At 34.7% G+C, this 18,204-nt stretch overlaps 5 protein-coding genes across 5 annotated transcripts; 2 read left to right on the plus strand and 3 right to left on the minus strand.

Annotated features, from left to right (window-relative positions):
* Positions 1-34: 34 nt before the first annotated feature.
* Positions 35-2,658, minus strand: MONOS_12802 (lysophospholipid acyltransferase 1/2). Its single transcript, XM_067865450.1, has 6 exons — positions 2,526-2,658; positions 1,989-2,457; positions 1,669-1,929; positions 1,335-1,510; positions 687-1,171; positions 35-598 (listed from the first exon to the last, which is right to left on the minus strand). Exons 1-6 carry the CDS (start codon positions 2,617-2,619, stop codon positions 449-451), a joined length of 1,635 nt encoding a protein of 544 aa, XP_067723768.1. The 5' UTR covers positions 2,620-2,658; the 3' UTR covers positions 35-448.
* A 290-nt stretch (positions 2,659-2,948) lies between these two features.
* Positions 2,949-4,007, minus strand: MONOS_17907 (putative ubiquitin-conjugating enzyme). The gene is made up of 5 exons (XM_067870874.1): positions 3,769-4,007; positions 3,584-3,722; positions 3,473-3,539; positions 3,338-3,414; positions 2,949-3,271 (listed from the first exon to the last, which is right to left on the minus strand). Exons 1-5 carry the CDS (start codon positions 3,903-3,905, stop codon positions 3,182-3,184), a joined length of 510 nt encoding a protein of 169 aa, XP_067723769.1. The 5' UTR covers positions 3,906-4,007; the 3' UTR covers positions 2,949-3,181.
* A 645-nt stretch (positions 4,008-4,652) lies between these two features.
* On the plus strand, positions 4,653-5,648 carry MONOS_15735 (uncharacterized protein). The gene is made up of 4 exons (XM_067868628.1): positions 4,653-4,808; positions 4,867-5,014; positions 5,105-5,226; positions 5,318-5,648. Exons 1-4 carry the CDS (start codon positions 4,713-4,715, stop codon positions 5,450-5,452), a joined length of 501 nt encoding a protein of 166 aa, XP_067723770.1. The 5' UTR covers positions 4,653-4,712; the 3' UTR covers positions 5,453-5,648.
* A 109-nt stretch (positions 5,649-5,757) lies between these two features.
* MONOS_15734 (uncharacterized protein) lies at positions 5,758-13,964 on the plus strand. Its single transcript, XM_067868627.1, has 4 exons — positions 5,758-5,939; positions 6,001-6,134; positions 6,186-6,686; positions 6,842-13,964. The coding sequence occupies exons 1-4, from the start codon at positions 5,802-5,804 to the stop codon at positions 12,546-12,548; spliced, it is 6,480 nt and encodes a 2,159-aa protein (XP_067723771.1). The 5' UTR covers positions 5,758-5,801; the 3' UTR covers positions 12,549-13,964.
* Positions 13,965-16,022: 2,058 nt separating this feature from the next.
* On the minus strand, positions 16,023-18,142 carry MONOS_11847 (putative protein of unknown function (DUF4586)). Its single transcript, XM_067864417.1, has 7 exons — positions 18,013-18,142; positions 17,836-17,967; positions 17,657-17,757; positions 17,208-17,596; positions 16,987-17,124; positions 16,780-16,880; positions 16,023-16,707 (listed from the first exon to the last, which is right to left on the minus strand). The coding sequence occupies exons 1-7, from the start codon at positions 18,103-18,105 to the stop codon at positions 16,675-16,677; spliced, it is 987 nt and encodes a 328-aa protein (XP_067723772.1). The 5' UTR covers positions 18,106-18,142; the 3' UTR covers positions 16,023-16,674.
* Positions 18,143-18,204: the final 62 nt, after the last annotated feature.

The following is an 18,204-nucleotide window of genomic DNA, read 5'->3' on the forward strand; positions in this document are numbered from 1 at the left end:
CTTCAGAAAAATAACAGCATAATCCTTAAGAATAGTTTCTTTTCGAATGATTGGTGCAAAACAATGTCAGATGAGGAGGGAAAAAAAAAGTTGTTTAATTGAAGAAATTATAAAAGTGAAAATTGTGAAGGGAAAATTATTTCATTATATTAACAGTACTCAGTTTGTTGATGTGCAAGACACATTGCCTATCATAAACAACAACAGAAACAAACAAAAATTAAAATGTAGCGCAGAATAGAAGGAAGAAATTCAGCAAAACATAGTCTGAAATTATAAGTTTTGTGGTTTAAAAGGCATGTGTGGCACATAATTTGCACACGCAAATTGCTTTAGATTTCTCGCAAACACAACAAAGTGTTGCTCTTTTCACAATTCTTTTCACCAAAAATAAATACATGAATAAATAAAGCAATAAAAGGCAGGAATAAGCTCTTTGCGAAGTTCTCTAAAGCTCCTTGGAATTCTTTTCCTTTCTCTGCTTTTTGCCTTTTATCGTTTTCATCACCATCAGAACTGGAATCACAACTGCAATCACTTTCAGTCCCCACCAATCCACCACACGATTTATTTGGAGCACATCTGGCCAGATAAGAACCTGCAAAAGGATAGAAAAATCATTAAATTAAATTAAAATATTATTTAATTCTTTTTCTTTTTTTTTAAAGAACAACAAAAATACACACAGCAAATGTCGAAGCAGCATAGTTGAACAGAAGTCCTGTCCACATCCAGTCGAAGATGCCTCTGAGCACATCAAACAGACCCGTCTTCTCATTTTTGGCTTCTGTTGCAGTGGATGTTTGAGCGGGTGTAGCAAGCGAAGGGGCAGATGTCATCGAGGGGGAATACATGGGCGATGGAGAAGAAGACGGCAGAAGGGGAGAAGGTGTCGCAGCATCAGCATCCTTCTCCTTCTTCTTCGCTTCCAGTTCTTTGAGCTCCTTTTCTGTCTCCTTGATTCCGTAGAGGAGAGGTCTCTTCTCGTTTTTGATGGGGAACATGGAGAAGTAGAGGCGGTCGATCACGTTGATGAGGAAGAGGATCGAAAAGTGGAGGGAATATGCCAAGTACCACCCGTGCCACACAGCAGACACAATGAATGTCGTGTACTGCATGAAGGGATGAAGCTGGCCGGTCTTCTTGTCTGTCGGCCCACGGACATAAATGTCTGTGTGAATTGAAGAGGGAGGAGGGAAGAGGCAGTGGCAGGGAAACAAGAAATATAAAATGGATGTGCAAAATGATACAAAGCAAAAAGGAGGGGAAAATAATAAAAGAAAGAAAGAAAAATAATTCTTTAATTATGCACAATTTTGAGATAAAAAGCAAACAGTATTTCAGGAATCTTTGGGTGCCGCAGTTCCAATCAGCAATGAAAACACGAGGTCTTCGAGCAGTTTCGAGACGGAAGATGAAGCAGTTGATGGCGCCTTCCCAGCTGTGCCCGTCAAAGCCAGCACCAGCCAAGATCATTGCTGCGTTAGTAAGACTCCATGCAGCATAATACCTTCACAGATGAAGAAAAAAAATAAGAAGAGAAAGAAATGGATCAATAAAAATAACAAAAGTTGTTTTTTAAAAAAATAAAATAAATAATTCTCTGTAAGCATTTTTTTTAAAAAAAAAAAAAAGAATAGACAAGGCATTTTGATGAATTTTTCAAACTTCAATCTCGTCCATTCCATGGATATGTGAATAATCAGGATCTTTTTGATTAGCGGTTTTTGGATGAATTTTTCATCATAAATGAAGGACGTATCTGTTGGTTTCACAAAATAGACCATGCATATAATGCCCAATATCAACTGTTCGAAAAATAGTTTATAACGAGATTTCAATGGAGAAGTGGTACGCTCAACGCTGGATATGTACATTGAATACTCAGCCGACGGACCATAAGAAATTGATATTGGAAAGAATATCCAACTAAACCGTGTTAAAGTCAAGTGTATAAAATAAAGCTTTGAAAAAATAAAATTCCAAACGAAATAAATTTGAAAAATGATGGACATTCATTAATCGCCACTCGTCTTTGGTGAGATGTTCGAAGCACTGGTTTTTCTGGTGGCACTCCTCCATTTTTTTTTATTGACTCTGATTGTCGGTGCCCATCAAATAGATTCCAAGCCAAAGATGTACACTTTTGCACAGCAATCATAAGAGGTCCGGTAATATCCATTTGCCAAACTCCATATGCCGTCTTATAATAATATCCAAAAGTTGTCAAAAGATACACCATGTTAAAGGCAAAGACTACTAATGGATGACGTTGACCAAATCCACATGCTATGATGATATAAGAAGGTATTACAAGTCCGAGAAATGCGAGAGTGGAATATGTTCCATAAGAAAACAGAAGCATAAACACTCCAGAAACGAGACTTGAAAAGTGCCTTTGAGCTCCTGCCTTTAAGTGGGGCCAAATAAATGCAAAAATAAAGGTAAAAGTGAAGCCTATCATCACAAAATACACGTTGTACACAAAACTATATTTAAATTTTTTTATTCACAGAAAATCAAACTGACAAATGATTTCGTTATATCTGATGAAAATCCAGTATACGCCTTCACTGGAGCAATAAGTTGATCGACTGCTTCGGATATTGGATCGTACATGCTATCTATATTCTTTTCTTAAACAATAGATTTTTATGAAAAGAAATCCAATAAAGGTTTAGACACTAATTTCAAAAAATAAAAGATAATTCGTTTTCATTGATTATACTAAACATTTTCATTTAATAATTGTATGAAAGCAAATGATTGGATTCAATAGACAATTTTTTTGAACATTTCGACATATGATGCAATTCATTAATGATTTAATTTGTTTTTTGTTAAAAAATCAATAAAAAGCAAAGAAAACTTTTTAGAGTTTAAACAACTGAAATTCAACAAGAAAGTTATATTTGAAGTTTCGTCAAAATTTTCAAAAAATCCTGAAGTTGTATTGTTTTGCTTTCTTGTTTTTAAATTTTTAAATTGCATCAAGCAATAAATTCCACTTTTGCAATTGATGCGACATTTTAATAAATTAGACAACAATTTTTGCTTCGATAGGAATCATTTACAACAAAAGCAAAAGCTGCAATGAAATTTTTGGTTCAAAAAGAGATTACGAGCAGATTTTAGTGAAATAAACAAATTACTTCTCAAGTTGCGAGTTTTCATTACTAAGTCAGGGGCTGGGATCTGTAAAACTCCAATCCGACTCGGAAGGATCATCTGAAGCTAACATTGAATAGCGAAAATCATTTGAAGGTTTAATCTAGAAAATAAACAATGTTGATAATCAATAAAATGTTTGCATGAATATGTTTAAATAAAGAAAAACTTTTTCTTTTGATTTACTAAGCATATTTAAAATGTCTGTGCAGGCTCGGAAAATATTCGAATTTATTTTTTTCCCTTCTAAAAAATGGAATAAAAATCATAATTACTCTGCATTATGGAAGGAAGAAAATCTTACTTAGTGTTTGGCTCCAACCATCTTTATATAAAGAGCTGAGACAAATATGTCCATTTGAATATATATGCTTTCAAGAATGAAAAATTAGTCAATGTATAGAATCTTGAAAACCTTGTGAACTGGGATCAAAGGCGGAACAAATGTAACCAACGGTGCTCTTTGAGGATAATCTGGGAAAAATCGAAATTTTAAATCAAAGATTTCTCCTTCGTACAAAGAATTTTTTGGCCCAGCAAGTTTTAAATACAGTCTTTTAAATAAATATTGCAATATATTCATTGTTATAACAGACATACGGATTAAAAATAGTTATTGATTTCGGAATTATTATTCCTGTATTTTCCATCTTGCTAATTTCTTTCAGTTCTCTTGATATTTTACCAATTGTTAAAGGAGGAAGAATAGGAACAGGAAGAGGTGTGCGAGGAAGCATCTTTAAAGGACAAATATTAAATTAATAATGACAAAAAAATAATTCTCTTTAAGAAAATAGTTGAACTAAAAATCAAAGAAAATAGAATAGGATTTTATTAAAATAAATTATGGTTTTTGATGATTTAAAAAACAAGTTTTTTACAGGAAACTTTAACAATAAATATCATTTCAAATATTTAATACTTTGGTTTATTTGTTTTCTTATTTGTATAAGTTGAAGTATTGGAAATAATTTCAAAATGAGAAATCCGTTTAATATTCATTCACGAAAAATAACATAAATAACAAGGTTAAAAAAAATCACATTTTTAAAATCAATAACACAATGATGAAGAATATTTGAACGCATAAATCTTGCATTATCACTCTTTTTAATTATTTATAAATTGAAAATGCGCTTTTTTCAAAAAATTGGACAATTCTCTTTAAAACAGTCTTTCTTCTTTATTTATTTATTTATTTATTTATTTATTTATTTTTTTTTTTTTTTTTTTTTTTTTTTTTTTTTGTACAGTAATTATTGTTATTGTTATTGTTATTGTCATTGTTATTATTTACATTATGTTAATCTATTTTTTGTTGTGTGTCGAATCATTTGTTTGTTTCATCAATTCATGTTTGTTGATTCATTCATCTCTGAAATAATTCAATGAATTCTCTGTGTACGCATTTAATAAGTGTTTTTTTTAAAAAAAAATGATAATAATAAATCAATCATCAAACTTTTCAGTATTTATCCCATTTTTAATGAAATAAATTGGAAATTTTTTTATCTTTTCAAAATTTTCTTTTCGAATCTGAGAAAATGACATCGAATGTCATTATAAGCACAAATTTCTATTCTGAAGATGTTGAAAAGATCAATGAAAACTTCAAGAGTTCTTCAAACGATTTATCTTTTGTATGAACTATTTTTTGCTTCACCGTCGGATAATTAACTTTTCGGTGCTATATTTTAGTGCTACAAAAAAAGCACTTATGATGATCAGTATCTGGAAAGTCTTATAGAAGCTTGCCTTTCATTTATGGATTCTGAAGCTCCTCTGTTTCCAGTTGCTGGAAAGAAGACAATTTCACAAAAATATGGGGAAACAATCAAAAAATGGAGTGTGCTTTTCATTCATTCTTTTATGTGCTCTTTCTAAATTTTATTTCATTTTTTTGACTTTATTGTTATTTGTATTATTTGGTTTTTAGAAGAAGAAATTATGAAACCGCAACCCTCATTCTGCTTTCTTTTTAAATTGAAAACGAAAAAAGTCTTCAACATATACTTAGATTTGAAAACAGATGATGAAAAGCGTCCTGACTTGAAACAAGTTTGATCTTCTCTTTGCAGATAACTTTTTTATTATATATAATCTATGTTGTCTGTAAAAACACAATTATTTTTGGACTCTTTTTTTTCAGGTTGTTTTATTACTTGTTCAGCACTTTTTACAGCAAAAGCCAGAATTTAAAGCAAACAGCTTGTCGCTACAATTTCCATCTCAAGTTCTTGGATATGCCTTGCCAAGTGTTTTCGGAGAGCAGACATTAACTTGATTTCACACAAGTTCAGTTATGGACTAAGAATTGTTTTTAACTATCTCAAACAAGTGTTTTTCCAGAAGATATTATGTTCAAAAAAAAGATTGAATTGCTTTTTACCACATTTTTTAAGTTTTCAAATAACTACTGTTTTGAGTTGATGTTTTTGTTTTTTATATATCAATTGTGGAATAAATTTTTTTATAAAAAACATTTATCTTTTCACATTTTTCGAAAATGTTTGTTTTTCAAAAACAAGTGAGAATTTTTGCTTTAGTTATATTATGGGAGTGCTGTTTGATTTGATCGAAAAAAGTATTATTTCGTCCCGTGATTAACTTGTGCATAAAAGAGTTTTGTCTTAATGAGTCAAAGAGATGATGACCAACGTTCAGTGAGCAGATCCGTTTCATCTGACTCCTCAACTGCAAATTCAATGGCAGTTGTGAAGTTTGATGGAATCGATCATGCGTTATTTTCCTTGTTGTATACACTTCACCGGGTTTGATATCTTATTGTTGCCACTTGTTTATTGGAATATACTAAATTGATTGAATTTTTAGGAACCAAGATTTCCCCAGATTTATTGGATTATTTGCATATTATTCACCATTATTCAATGTGTCGGGCTTTCTGTTTATTTTAACAAATGGCCTTTGGCAGAATCGTTTCGCCGAGGGGTTATTGAATTTTTTGGGTATTTTGTTATTTCTTTACGTTCATTATGCATAACTCTTTTATTTGATAGATATCTAAATTTTTCGATTTCATGGACAAATTCAGTATTTTCCCTTGTGATGACAATTATTTGCTCAGTATTTGTGCTATGTTCCGTAATTAGTGTAGTTTTATCTTCAATCTTAAATAAAAGAGAAAACAGCAAATTCGCATGGGTTTCATCAGTTGCGAATTATTTAACAACTCTTGTGTCGTTTCTGTTTTACTTGCCTTGCTTGAACACATTTGCAGGAAACTTTTTATGTGTTGGAACGGGCAAGGATTTTGCAGAAATGGATTGCGAAAGAGCGGAAAGAATGGCTATGACAATTATATCTGCATTTTTAGCGTTAATATTGATCGTTTACGGATTTGTAGTTCGGCTATTTCTATTCCAGCAAAATACCAAAAAAGGAGATATATTTGCTTGTCAAACCGGAATATACAATACACTTGTTTTGGTACTAACATCAGTTATGACAATTATTTCAGTGTTTTTGAGTGGAACACCAATCGTTATACCAATAGTTGGGTTTGCAAATTTGAAAAAATAAACAGAAAAACATTAGAAATGTGTTAATTAATGAATATCATTATTCAAAGTCATCATTTTTTAAATTTTTTTAATACAATAAAATTTTTTTGAATCAATAATTCGTTTTTTGCTTTTTTATTTTTTTTTTATAGCGCTGTGTGCTCGTTCATATTATTTATAGTATCCTTCTTTGTCCAGCCGTTTTTCCATCCGTCTGGAAATGCTCTGTGGAGTGCCAGTTGGGCATTGACTTTTTGGATGTTTGTGATGGGCATAGTCGCTGAAGTTATCGACACCGAAGTCACCTGGCACAATGTCGTATTCTGGATTGTGTGTGCCTTAGGAGCATTGGGCGTCCCAGCACTGTTTGGCCTGTTGTGCATGAAGCGAGCGAAGTCGATGTGGGCGATGCGGCCAGGCGAGAGCATCCCAATTGTTCGTGGCAACAAAGAGCAGATGATGGTTCTGTCTTCCATGATGCCCCAGCAGGTGTCCAACCCAACAACATCGTCTGCTCCAACCACCATCAGCGTTTCCAATCCACCAATCTCTGGCTCATCAAACTATCTTTTTGGAAGCAACACAGCTAGCCAGCCAACTCCAGCACCCAACCCGCTCAGTGCGTATGGTGCAGTTGTAATAACTCCAAGCTCAATCGCTGGATCATCTACGTCGTCTACCCAACAGTCTTCAGCAATAGCACAGCCTCTGATTCCTACGGCATCTGGCACAGGAACTGGACCATCTCAAGGTCAGTCACAGCCGCAGTCACTTTTGCTGCCTCCCACATCGTCCTCTTCCGGCACAGGAGCAGCATCACACAATTCCTCATCGAATACACTACCAACTGTAGCTACACCACAGCCTCTAATTACCCTTCCTCAAACATCATCAGCATCCAGCTCCTCAAACTTGGCGCCATCTGCAAGAAGTGAATCACCTCTTAATCCACGACCAAGCACCGGAAAGGAAGAAGAAACTTCCGCTTTGCACATTGCGACTCCTTCTTCTGCATCAGCATCCGTTTCAGCCTCGGCGTCTTCTTCGTCAATTGGCACTGCATCAAATGCTCACTCAGGTGCAGCTGGCATTTCTGGTGCCTCATACAACATGAATGGAATGCCTCGTGTTTCAGCCGGAACAACGCTATTGGATCCAATGAACAACACACCCCGCACAACACCAGCAACAACACCTTCTTCCGCTGGTGTGCAAAAGACATCTCTGTTCAGCAGCTGTGCATCGTCAGTTACACCAAGACAGCCTGGACAGCAGATTCAATCGCCTTTGCTGCTCAGCAGCTCGACTCCTTCATCTGCTGGGTCGTCATTCTCAACCATCGGCCAGCCAGCCTATCCGATGTCCACTCTCAACTTCCAGGGCGCCCCTGCCTCATCTGCCTCGCTCATATCGCCAAAGTCCTCTCGTTCGACTGTGCAGGGAATGGGACAAAGCGGATCTCATCTGTCGAATGTGGGATCCAATGTCCGACCGAGCTCTCCATCAGCAGCAAAGCCACTTCTGCCACCAAAGAAGCTGCCAAAGTATACTTCAGTATCACAGATACAATATGCTATCCGCTATTTGTCTGACCGAAAGCTGAGAAAGAACCAGAATACGATTACACTTGCAGAGACACTCCTGAACATTGGGCAGAAGAAGTTTGGGATGTCATCTGGAATGTGGATGACAGTAGCACTGTTCCATCTGTCGCACACACAAAACCAGATGAAGATGGGTGATGCACTCAGAACATGCAGACAGTGCATTCCAAATGTGATTGAACGCTGGTTGATCTTTGCCTTGTTGCACGACATGGAACGAAAGTCCTCCAAGAACATGTCCAGCGGCGGAGCTAACTCGCTCAGTGCGACATTCAGACTGGACTTTGAAAAGGCTCAGAAGGCACACGCTGTGTCTAGAGCGTATCTGCAGCAGGCGTATCTGATGCTAGCAAAGCAGCATTTGGATCTGGAGAGGATTATGATCTTCATGGACAAGGCAATTGAGAATGAGGAGGAATCAAGGGAGATTCTGTCGAAGCTGCTGAAGCAGTATCCGCAGTCAACGCAGGTGCTGAGAGAGATGGGAGCACTTCTGAGAGACATCTACCGCGACGACGACACAGCCACGCTGATGTTCACAGAGGCCAATCTGATTGAAGAGGACACGCTGACATCGCAGGGACAGTCGCATTCAGATGGGCAGAGCAGATACAGCAAACGGTCTTCGCTGGCAGGAAGCTCACTGGCTGGTGAGAGTCTGATGAGTGGAGGAGTGAAGAAAATGAAGAAGAAGAGGAGGAAGAAGCGCTCAGGCAGAACTAACGGAAACAAACTGACATTGGCGGAAGACAAGGCTAAGCTGCTTCCAATGTTTTTGCCAACCATTGTAGCGTCTCTGATGATTATGATTGTCTGCTTTATTGTGTCGTTCGTGTTGAGTCAAACAGCATTCTCGACAATTCAAACCAGCGCAACAAGTTTGAATGAAGCAACAAACATTCTCGTGAACTTCCTGATGAACTATCTGTATACAATGTATTTTGCGTTAGTCAAGGAGTCAAGTGATCCAACCACTTCATACACATTTTCAGGTGTAGATTTCATTCCAAGCGATGAACGACTGAATCGAGAACTTGAATCACAGATGATTACCATGAATGAAAAACTAGACACGTTGTATCAGCAGACGAAGTATGAGGAGCACTTCAATCTGATGGAATATGAATACATTCAGCAGATTATGATAGAATACGATCGAAACGGTTCTGGCAGCTTTTTCAAGGCAGTCTGGAGTTCTCCTGTAAATATCATTGATCTCATCAACACTGTCTCTAACATCAATAGTGATCTGCTGTATATGTACGATAGCAAGCCTTCGTTTTCTTCGTGGCATTACTACATCCGTGCCAATACTCCTGTGAATGCTGTTGAAGCAATGAAGGGACTTGCCATCCAATACTCAAAATATGCACAAACACAATCAGATTCCATTGTCATTGCTATTATCATCATGGGCATTGTATCATTGGTTGTACCACTTGTGCTCACGAACTTCCAGTTTGTGATAACAGTCAGAAAGCTGAAGAAGGAGCGTCATGAAGTGTTCCTTCAGATATGCTCTGTACCAAAAGAGCAGATCTTGAAGCTGAAGCAGCGTTTGGATGAGTCTGAACAAGGAGAAGACGAAGAGTCGCTGACATTCGGAACGATGGGATCGACTAACGTGACAGATGCAACGAAGACTGATCAGTCAGCAGTCACTGAAGACGATGGGAAGCCAGACAACCTGAAAGAAATTGTGGAAGTGACCAACTCTGAAGAGATAGAAAAAGGAGCCAGAACAACACAAGCTGAATCCAGTGGTGCTTCTAACAATGCTGGAGGAAGTTCTCCAAGAGGAGGAGCAAACGGATCAGGAGTTGAGATGTCACTTGTTCCACATGCACAGCCTGATGATTCCTTCAAGAATGATTCCAACATGATGGGTGCAGGAATGATGAACAATGGAATGATGAATAATGGAATGATGAACAGCGGAATGCTTATGAACATGGGCTCCAACTTGCAAATCGGTGCAGGTGGTCCAGGAGGTGTTGGCGGAACGACATCGTCAGGAATGCTGATGGGAACAGGAATGGGCAACATGGGTGCAAATCAAGCGTCTCAGTTCTCACTGGCTTCAATGGGGCAGAACAACATGGCAGGAGGAATGCTGGGAATGTCACCAATCACATCTCCTTCTTTCACTTCGCCTCGACAAACGCCTCGTATTCTTCCACATGCAATGCAGCAGGTACAAATAGGACTTGCTTCTGGTGCTCCATCACCTCAACCAGGAATGATGAATGGTATGAATGGAATGAACGGAATGAATAGTATGGGAGCTATGAACATTTCTGGTGATCTGAGCAAAATGCAACCGATGCTGCAGCCTCAAATGTCCTCATTCATTGCACCAGTCGGCAGTGATCGAATGGGTGGAACTGGAATGGGGATGGACCTCGGTGACGACTTAGATGGATCTTCATCTTCATCGACAGACATGGAGAACGGAGATAGCAAAAACAAGACAGGCACAGATGACGCAGCAGGTGCACAAGGAGCAGCACAAGCAAACAATGCAAATCAGCAAGAGATGTCTGAAGAAGACGAAGAAAAAGAGGAACTTGCAGAGCAGATTAAGAAGATTAGCCACTTTATCCCAACCTCTTTTTGGATTCGTGTTCTTGTGGGTGATATTGACATTATCATATTTGGTGTTGCCTTTTTGGTTATCTCCGTTGTTTCCCTAAAGACAACTGTGCGATTCAACAATGGTATATTCACAGCTGGTTATCGTGAGGCAATGATGTGTACAATTGCTGTTATCACCATTAATCTTGGTTCTCCTTCTTTTCCTCCAATGATCGGAGAAGGTCTCACTTTCAACACAACCTTTGCGACAAATCCTGTGTGGACTAACTTGACTCACTTAAGCGACGATTTCTACACTCAGCAGAAATTATTGGCTGCTCTCTTTGAATTTTACACCGCACTGAATGACAGGGCAAACATGGGATCAGACTTTGGGGAATCTGCTCGGACGCATGACGATGCAGTGGATGAACTGGAAGTCGATAAGATTGTGGCATCTGGAACAAAAGCAAAAGATTTGATGATGACCAAAACGGACTGCTTGATGGAAGACAAATCCATTTGCTCTGAAATGCCTGGCAGAATGAAAGGTGTAAATGGGAACTTCACTGGTATCGAAGCTTTGCAGAGCATATTTGTTCAGAACTGCATTGCACTGATTAATGAGGCTGATCCAGTAAATGCAATTATCCTTAACACATCTGGTGTCCAAGTGGTCAATTCGTTGATTATGTACGATCTCTCACAAGGTCTGAAAAGTGTGCGTATGTCAGTGAGAGAAAGCCAAGTTGCATCCATATCACAGTTTTCCGTGTTTCTGTATCTGTTTTTCATTCTCGGCATCATTTTCACTTTTGTGGGATTCTTTGGCTGTCTGTTTCCAACAAAGACAGTGCTGTTCCGTGTGGCTACCAACTCAAGCAAAATGCGAGATTTGGATCCGTCAGTCGATCTGGCAGAGAGAACAGGTATGGGCGCTGCTGGATGGAAGGACGAGTATTCATGTGATTGCATCAGAATGGACAAGGAGCATCAGCAAGTGCTTCTTTCTCTTGCCCTTGTTTGCTCTGGAATTGACCCAGAAATTGTGATCAAAGATCAGCTTGCTGAGATCAAGGAAGGAAACGATGAAGAGTTCAAGTCCATTGCAGAGTTGGTAGAAGAGAAGTGCTTGAAGAAAGAAGCATCTGCTGGAGGAAATGTGGCCATGATTAAATCGAAACAAGGAGCAGACGATAAATTAGATTCTGCCGATTTGAAAGAGAAGGACAATGCAATCTTGAAGGCAGTTATGCTTTTGGTCAAGAAGACATTCGCAGCACTTTCAGACGAAGAGCATCTTATCAAAAAATACAAAATGCCTGCAGATCATCGCTCACGTCATTATTCTGGCCATGCTTCACTTGTCAAAAAGCTCCAGACAAACATCCTGAACATCGAGAAGGTTGCAAAGAAAGGCAAATCACTGATGGCATCACAGGCACAGCAGCTGATGCAAGTGTATGTGGGATGGCTTACTGATCATGTGGGGAAAGTTGACAGGGAGTTGACAGCACTTCTTGTGGGAAAAGCACCTTCGTCTGAAATGGAAAGAGATGTGCGCCTTAACCAGTTCACCGTTCCTCCTTCGTATTCGCAATTTTTGGAATCAGAGAACGCTTCACTTCAAGAAAAGAGCTTGTTTGAAAAGATGCTGAAAATATTGCATCTGAACGAATAAGAAGACAAGTGAAGAAAGCAAGTCAAATCAGAGAAAAGGAGAGAGAAAACAAGTGAGACGGAGAGAAACTATAAAAATATAAGAACAGTTACAAAGATGAATTCAATTTAGATCGTTAACGCATTTAAAACAAAAGTGAACATATGCACAATGAACATGAGACACTTCACTGACTTTTGAAGCAAGCATTTCATTTTTTTATAGTGGGTTCTATTTGCTTTTTTCATTTGAAATAAATAAGTTATTTTTAATATCTGAAATTTTTGTCAATTTATTTTCTTTTTTGAGTCACTTTCTGCCTCTCTTTTGCACACTTTTTTAATTTGTAGTTTGATTTTCTTGATATTAAACATGATGTATATCCAAAAAAGTCATAAAATTTACATTCATATCTGTTTCTTGTTCTTGTTCTGTTTCCTACCGTGTGTAAATATGAGCAAGTCTAGAAGTCATTTCCAATCTAAACCAATATTTTCTGTTTAATTTTGTAATTATCTTTTTTTATAAGTTTTGTATTCATCATTCAAGTGTCTTGATGAGTTAATAAGCAAATGTGAACCCTGCCTGTCAGTCATGTTAAATCATATTCAGATATGTTCTGTTCTCTTTGTTTCCAGTTTTCAATCCCTTTTTCTCGCTTTTCAGCAAATTTGGAAATTGCTAAACAAATATTTTGGAACTGTTATGATTAATAATGGTGTTAAGGCATTTTGAAACAAACTATTGTAATTCTGTTCTTTTTTATTTTTCTTTATGTTTCTTTTGGAAAAGCATTTTCTTGTCTATCTCTGATCGTCTTTTATGGATAGATGCGTGTCTTGTTCAAAATGTTTATATCAAAAAAACAATTTATCAATTTTATCTTAGGCATCGTCTTTCCATCTTTTTATTCTGAAGCATCTTCATTTCATTGTTTGTCTTTTTTGTTGAATAATTTTATAATTGCAGCAGTGGCTGTAGTTTGTGTACTCATCAGTCATTATTTTTTCTTAATGATGATACTTGTATTGTGTATTGGAGCATTGACTGATTTTATTTTTTGAATATAAATATAAATTTGTCATATTTTTTTCCATTGCATCATTCTAAGTAATACTTTTCTATTAAAGTTACTTTTTTTGTTACTGCTTTCAATTCTTATTCGTCCTTCTTTTCTATTTCTCTTCACCAATTCTTGAATCTAACTCAATTTTTCTCTGAAAAATTCATTCTTTCCTTGATGCAAAGTTCTTTTTAATTTTTAATTTTTTCTATTCTTAACTTAACCTTTGTTTTGCATTCAATTCTGTCTTTTTTTTTATTTTTCAAAACGATATGTCAACAATACAACAATACAGAATTTTAAAAAATGAGAATTTTTTTTCAAAATTCACTTTGTTTAAAAACTCAAATTTAAACATTGCGTAATTATAATTACACCTCTGTAACATGACAAGTTATAAAATCATTTGTATGTCACCGAAAAAAAAAAAAAAAAAAAAAAAAAAAAAAAAAAAAAAAAAAAAAAAAAAAAAAAAGAAAAAAGAAAAGAAAAGAAAAGAAAAAAAAGAAAGAATAGAAAAGTGATTGAGATTAATTGCAAAAGTCTTTCATGGACCGCTTTTTCAATTGAATGATAAAAATAAATACCACAAAAATTAGCATGAATCGAACAACTTCAATTTGAGTTTGAAAATAAATTTTAACAAAAAGATATGAAAATTTTAATATTTCATCTGGGTGATTATTTTTGAAAAGTCGCTAATGTTTAATTTTCAAATAAATCGAAAATTTCATATTTTGTTCAAATTTTTGTTTGCATACACCAAACTTCTCTCATATGGAATCAATTTCTGGACTATGCCATTTCAAACATTCTTTTGAAGATTCGTGAGCAGAAACAGAAATTTGAGCAAAGTTAGAAATTTTTGATTTTTTTTGAAAATTAAACATTTGCGACTTTTCAAAAAGAATCACACATCTGTTCATAAAAATCAATAGTGTTATTTCATTTGTTGCATAAAACACGGAAATTTTTGATTGAACCGAACATTCTGTCAATTTTTTCAGATTTTTTCTTTCTTGCGTTTGATTGAGAAAAAATGAACGAATTTAGAATTCCTCCTCATTCTGATAATATTCTTCATGGTAGTTTTTAAAACGGAGAATTTCTAATGAAGAAAAATTATCAAAAGAACAGATTTGAAAAAATAAAACGATGCATTGAAAATGCTTCATTCACCAAAATATTTATTATTCTATTTGAAAAGACGATTGCGTGTTTTTTTTATTTTGAAAGAAGTTAAACATTTGCTTCAATGATCAATTATTATTATTAATCAAAAAGTTCAGAATTGTGGGGCAAAATATGGCACATCAGGCATTTTCATAGAAAAATTATGAACATTTGATAAATTTTTTGTGAACAATTATTATTATCAAAATGGATTCGGTTATAAAAAATGTGTGAGATCACAAAACATTTTGTCAAATTCAAAAACATTTCTTCACGTTCATTAAATTCAAATTTATTTTGAATCAAAGAAAGTTAAATAAAGAGAAGAGAAAAACAAAGATTGAATACTTTGTGCATAAAAAACATGAAAGACCGAATTTTTTCACCAATAACCATTCTTGATTTTAAATAAATAAATGTTGTTGGAATGGAAAGAAAAAAGGAACATTTAAAATTTCCACATAGAAAAGAAATGATTTGATAATACTGGGTAATTTTCATTTTTTGTTTTTGCAGTTAATTTCTCTTTATTGATATATTTTTATTTTGAATTTGCTATCATTGAATAAAATGAAACTTTGATTTATCTTTTTATTGTTTTAAAACCACAAAAATCTTTGAGTGATTATTTTTTGAAATCATTTCTTTTTTCGGATTATTATTTCTTCGAATGTTTTATTTCTTTGAATAGGCATTTTATGAAACAAAAGCAAAAATCATGATAATTGTCAAAAAAAAAAACACTTAAGTATGAGATTGAATCTATGAAAATTTTATTTTTTAAAAAGAGTTGCAACTTTTCAGCATTCATTAATCAATATTCAAAGTGAATTTTAAATCCGAATTATTTCACAAAATAAATTTTTGATTATTTAATAATCACCCACTTGTTTGTATTTTTTTAAATTTCTTTGAATCTCACATAACATTGATTTTATTCCGTTTTTGTGTTGAAAAGCTTTTCCAAAATTTTTTTGATTTTCCATTCAGTTCAATTCAATTCCATTCTTTGCTTTTCTTTTCTTCTTTTCTTTTTTCTTTTTCTTTTTCTTTTTCTTTATCTTTTTCTTTTTCTTTTTCTTTTTCTTTATCTTTTTCTTTTTCTTTTTCTTTTTCTTTTTTAATCACTCTCAGAAAATAATCTCTATGAAATATTAAATTTTCTTATACCTCTGAGAGGAATAGAATTTTTTTTCTACCTTTATTTTTAATCAATAATCTTCATAATAATTATTTTGTTTTTGAATAAAAGTTCTTAAATAAACAAACAGTCTTTATTTTTTCTTTATAAAATAGTTGCAAGCATTAAAACAGTTTTGAGCGAAAACACAATTTTATTTCATAAAATTCATTTAATTGTGTGTGAAAAATATAAAATATCGGGAGGCATAGTTGAAAAACACAACTTCCCTTTAAATTACAAAACTTAAAAAATTAAATTCAAATAAAACTGATTATGCGATGTGAAATAAATTGAACGCTCACATCAAAAATCAAATTTAAGAATATAACATACAATTAAAAAAATAATGAAGAAAACCATAACTTCAAACATGTGTGAGGAGAAGTGAACAGTAACTGTTCAAAATTTAAGTACAGAATGATGGTGACATAAAATAATCAAAGAGAAGTTAGAATACTCTTGGCAAAATGAAAACATAATTCAACGAACAAATAATATTATGAAATGTCTATTTGAGCGTCAAAGCAGTTGAGGAAAATAAATTTGCTCAAAACAACAAAATAATTTCATTTCTCAACGAAATTTCGAAAAAAATGAAATTGCTGAGCAGACAAAGAATGAAAAAATTTTCATAAAATAAAAAATACATTATCGAATTACAGCAATAGCAAAGACAAGAAACTTGATTGCGAATTTCATGCGTAAATCCTCAATCTTTAATTTGTTGTCTAAGAACGATATCTTGCTGACATTGACAAAATCTAAATAAAAAAATGACAATTCAAAGAGCAAAAAGAATTCAATAATCTCATCAATAAAAATAAAAACAATACCGACGGCTGAGGTGTGGAGACGCGAGATGTGCCAGCAGGAAGAAAGACCTTTTGCCTAATTCCCATAGACGTTTTAGGTCGTTCTGGTTTTAAATCAGCTCCTGATGAATAGAAAACAAATATTGTTGAAAGATATAATTATTTTGAAATGTTTTTCGCAATATTCAAAAGTAACAAGATAAAATAACTGATAAATTGGTTGCACACCGACAACATATTCCGGAAAAGGAGCCAACGTGCCTGTAATTCCTCGTTTTCCAGGAGAAGAAGGACGAAATGGAACAGTCTGACAGAACGAGGATCCTCGAGAACGAGTGGTGCCCGCACGTGTGGAAGGGCGTGTGCCTTAAAAAACATTTTCATCAAGAATTTTCAAAAAAAAAAAATATTAATTAGAGTGAACAAAATTCATCAAAATAACTTCAAACTTGTTGGACTACTTTCAGCTGATTTTGATTCCATTGTTGTGATAGGAGAATAGATTTTGGAATCAAAACATCCACCAGGAGGCGACATCGAGCGGAAAGGAACAGTTGGTGTCTTGGGCTTTGTTTTTTCAATTTTCATGCGATCTCCACCATACGGCTCGGACATGTACGGATATGAAAACCCACCGATTGTATTAGAAGCAAATCCAGGTCCTCCTTTTTTTGTCGGATTTGTGTAAAAGTTACGTGGAGAAACAGAAGAAGTAGTTCTTTTTGTAGAACTCGCAGTTGATGAACGAGATGATGTTGGAGATTTAGTCATTTCCATTTCTCCTTCACTCATATATTCAATTTGATTAAAGCATCCATGAACATCACCTGGACCAGTTCTAAAAATACAAAAAAATATTAAAAATCTATTCTAAGTTTCATGGAGTTAAAATTGATACAGTTTCTTTGTAGGATTACTAGGCAAAAACGGTTTGCTGCTAACTGGCTTTGAAGACGATGAAAATCGTTTTGGAGGTGAAGGTGCTTGATATGGCTCGCTCTATAATAATATATATGAGTTATGTGTAAAAGAATAATGTATGCCCAATGAATGAATAAATATAAAGTGGAATAATACAGTTGCAAGTGACTGGAACTTTCCGAAAGTAGTATCATTCAAAACTCCTCGCTTCGGAGGTATAATACCAAGTTGCTTTCCTTTGTACCTGTCATCTTTTAATGCAGCACTTTTGTCATCAACATATGGCTCCTAAAACAATGTTTTCCGTAATATAAAATAAAAATCAATCCAAACCCCAACAGACAAAAATGGAGAAAGCTGAAATAAATCATAAGTTTTTAAATCATGTGTGGCTTGCGGAGATGATGTTGACTTTTTTGTGCTCATGATAAAAATTATCAAAACAGCAGTTTTATTCTAGAATGGGATAAAATATTCAACGGTTGACAAAATATATTATGTTAAGGGTATGATAGTGATCTGCAT

Source organism: Monocercomonoides exilis (assembly GCF_001643675.1).
Source record: "Monocercomonoides exilis strain PA203 chromosome Unknown scaffold36-1065637, whole genome shotgun sequence".
NCBI lineage: Eukaryota > Preaxostyla > Oxymonadida > Polymastigidae > Monocercomonoides > Monocercomonoides exilis.

Coding starts and splice junctions, on each gene's coding strand:
- MONOS_15734 (XM_067868627.1), top strand. CDS start 5,802: ATGAGTCAAAGAGATGATGACCAACGTTCAGTGAGCAGATCCGTTTCA. Junction 6,135..6,185: donor GGGGTTATTGAATTTTTTGG/GTATTTTGTTAT, acceptor TTTATTTGATAG/ATATCTAAATTTTTCGATTT. Junction 6,687..6,841: donor ATCGTTATACCAATAGTTGG/GTTTGCAAATTT, acceptor TTTTTTTTATAG/CGCTGTGTGCTCGTTCATAT.
- MONOS_12802 (XM_067865450.1), bottom strand. CDS start 2,619: ATGTACGATCCAATATCCGAAGCAGTCGATCAACTTATTGCTCCAGTG. Junction 2,458..2,525: donor TATAACGAAATCATTTGTCA/GTTTGATTTTCT, acceptor TTGTGATGATAG/GCTTCACTTTTACCTTTATT. Junction 1,172..1,334: donor CCAAAGATTCCTGAAATACT/GTTTGCTTTTTA, acceptor CAATTCACACAG/ACATTTATGTCCGTGGGCCG.
- MONOS_17907 (XM_067870874.1), bottom strand. CDS start 3,905: ATGCTTCCTCGCACACCTCTTCCTGTTCCTATTCTTCCTCCTTTAACA. Junction 3,723..3,768: donor TCAATAACTATTTTTAATCC/GTATGTCTGTTA, acceptor TTTATTTAAAAG/ACTGTATTTAAAACTTGCTG. Junction 3,540..3,583: donor CTTTGATCCCAGTTCACAAG/GTTTTCAAGATT, acceptor CATTCTTGAAAG/CATATATATTCAAATGGACA.
- MONOS_15735 (XM_067868628.1), top strand. CDS start 4,713: ATGACATCGAATGTCATTATAAGCACAAATTTCTATTCTGAAGATGTT. Junction 4,809..4,866: donor CTTCAAACGATTTATCTTTT/GTATGAACTATT, acceptor GCTATATTTTAG/TGCTACAAAAAAAGCACTTA. Junction 5,227..5,317: donor AGCGTCCTGACTTGAAACAA/GTTTGATCTTCT, acceptor CTTTTTTTTCAG/GTTGTTTTATTACTTGTTCA.
- MONOS_11847 (XM_067864417.1), bottom strand. CDS start 18,105: ATGAGCACAAAAAAGTCAACATCATCTCCGCAAGCCACACATGATTTA. Junction 17,597..17,656: donor AGTAATCCTACAAAGAAACT/GTATCAATTTTA, acceptor TTGTATTTTTAG/AACTGGTCCAGGTGATGTTC. Junction 17,125..17,207: donor AGCTGAAAGTAGTCCAACAA/GTTTGAAGTTAT, acceptor ATGTTTTTTAAG/GCACACGCCCTTCCACACGT.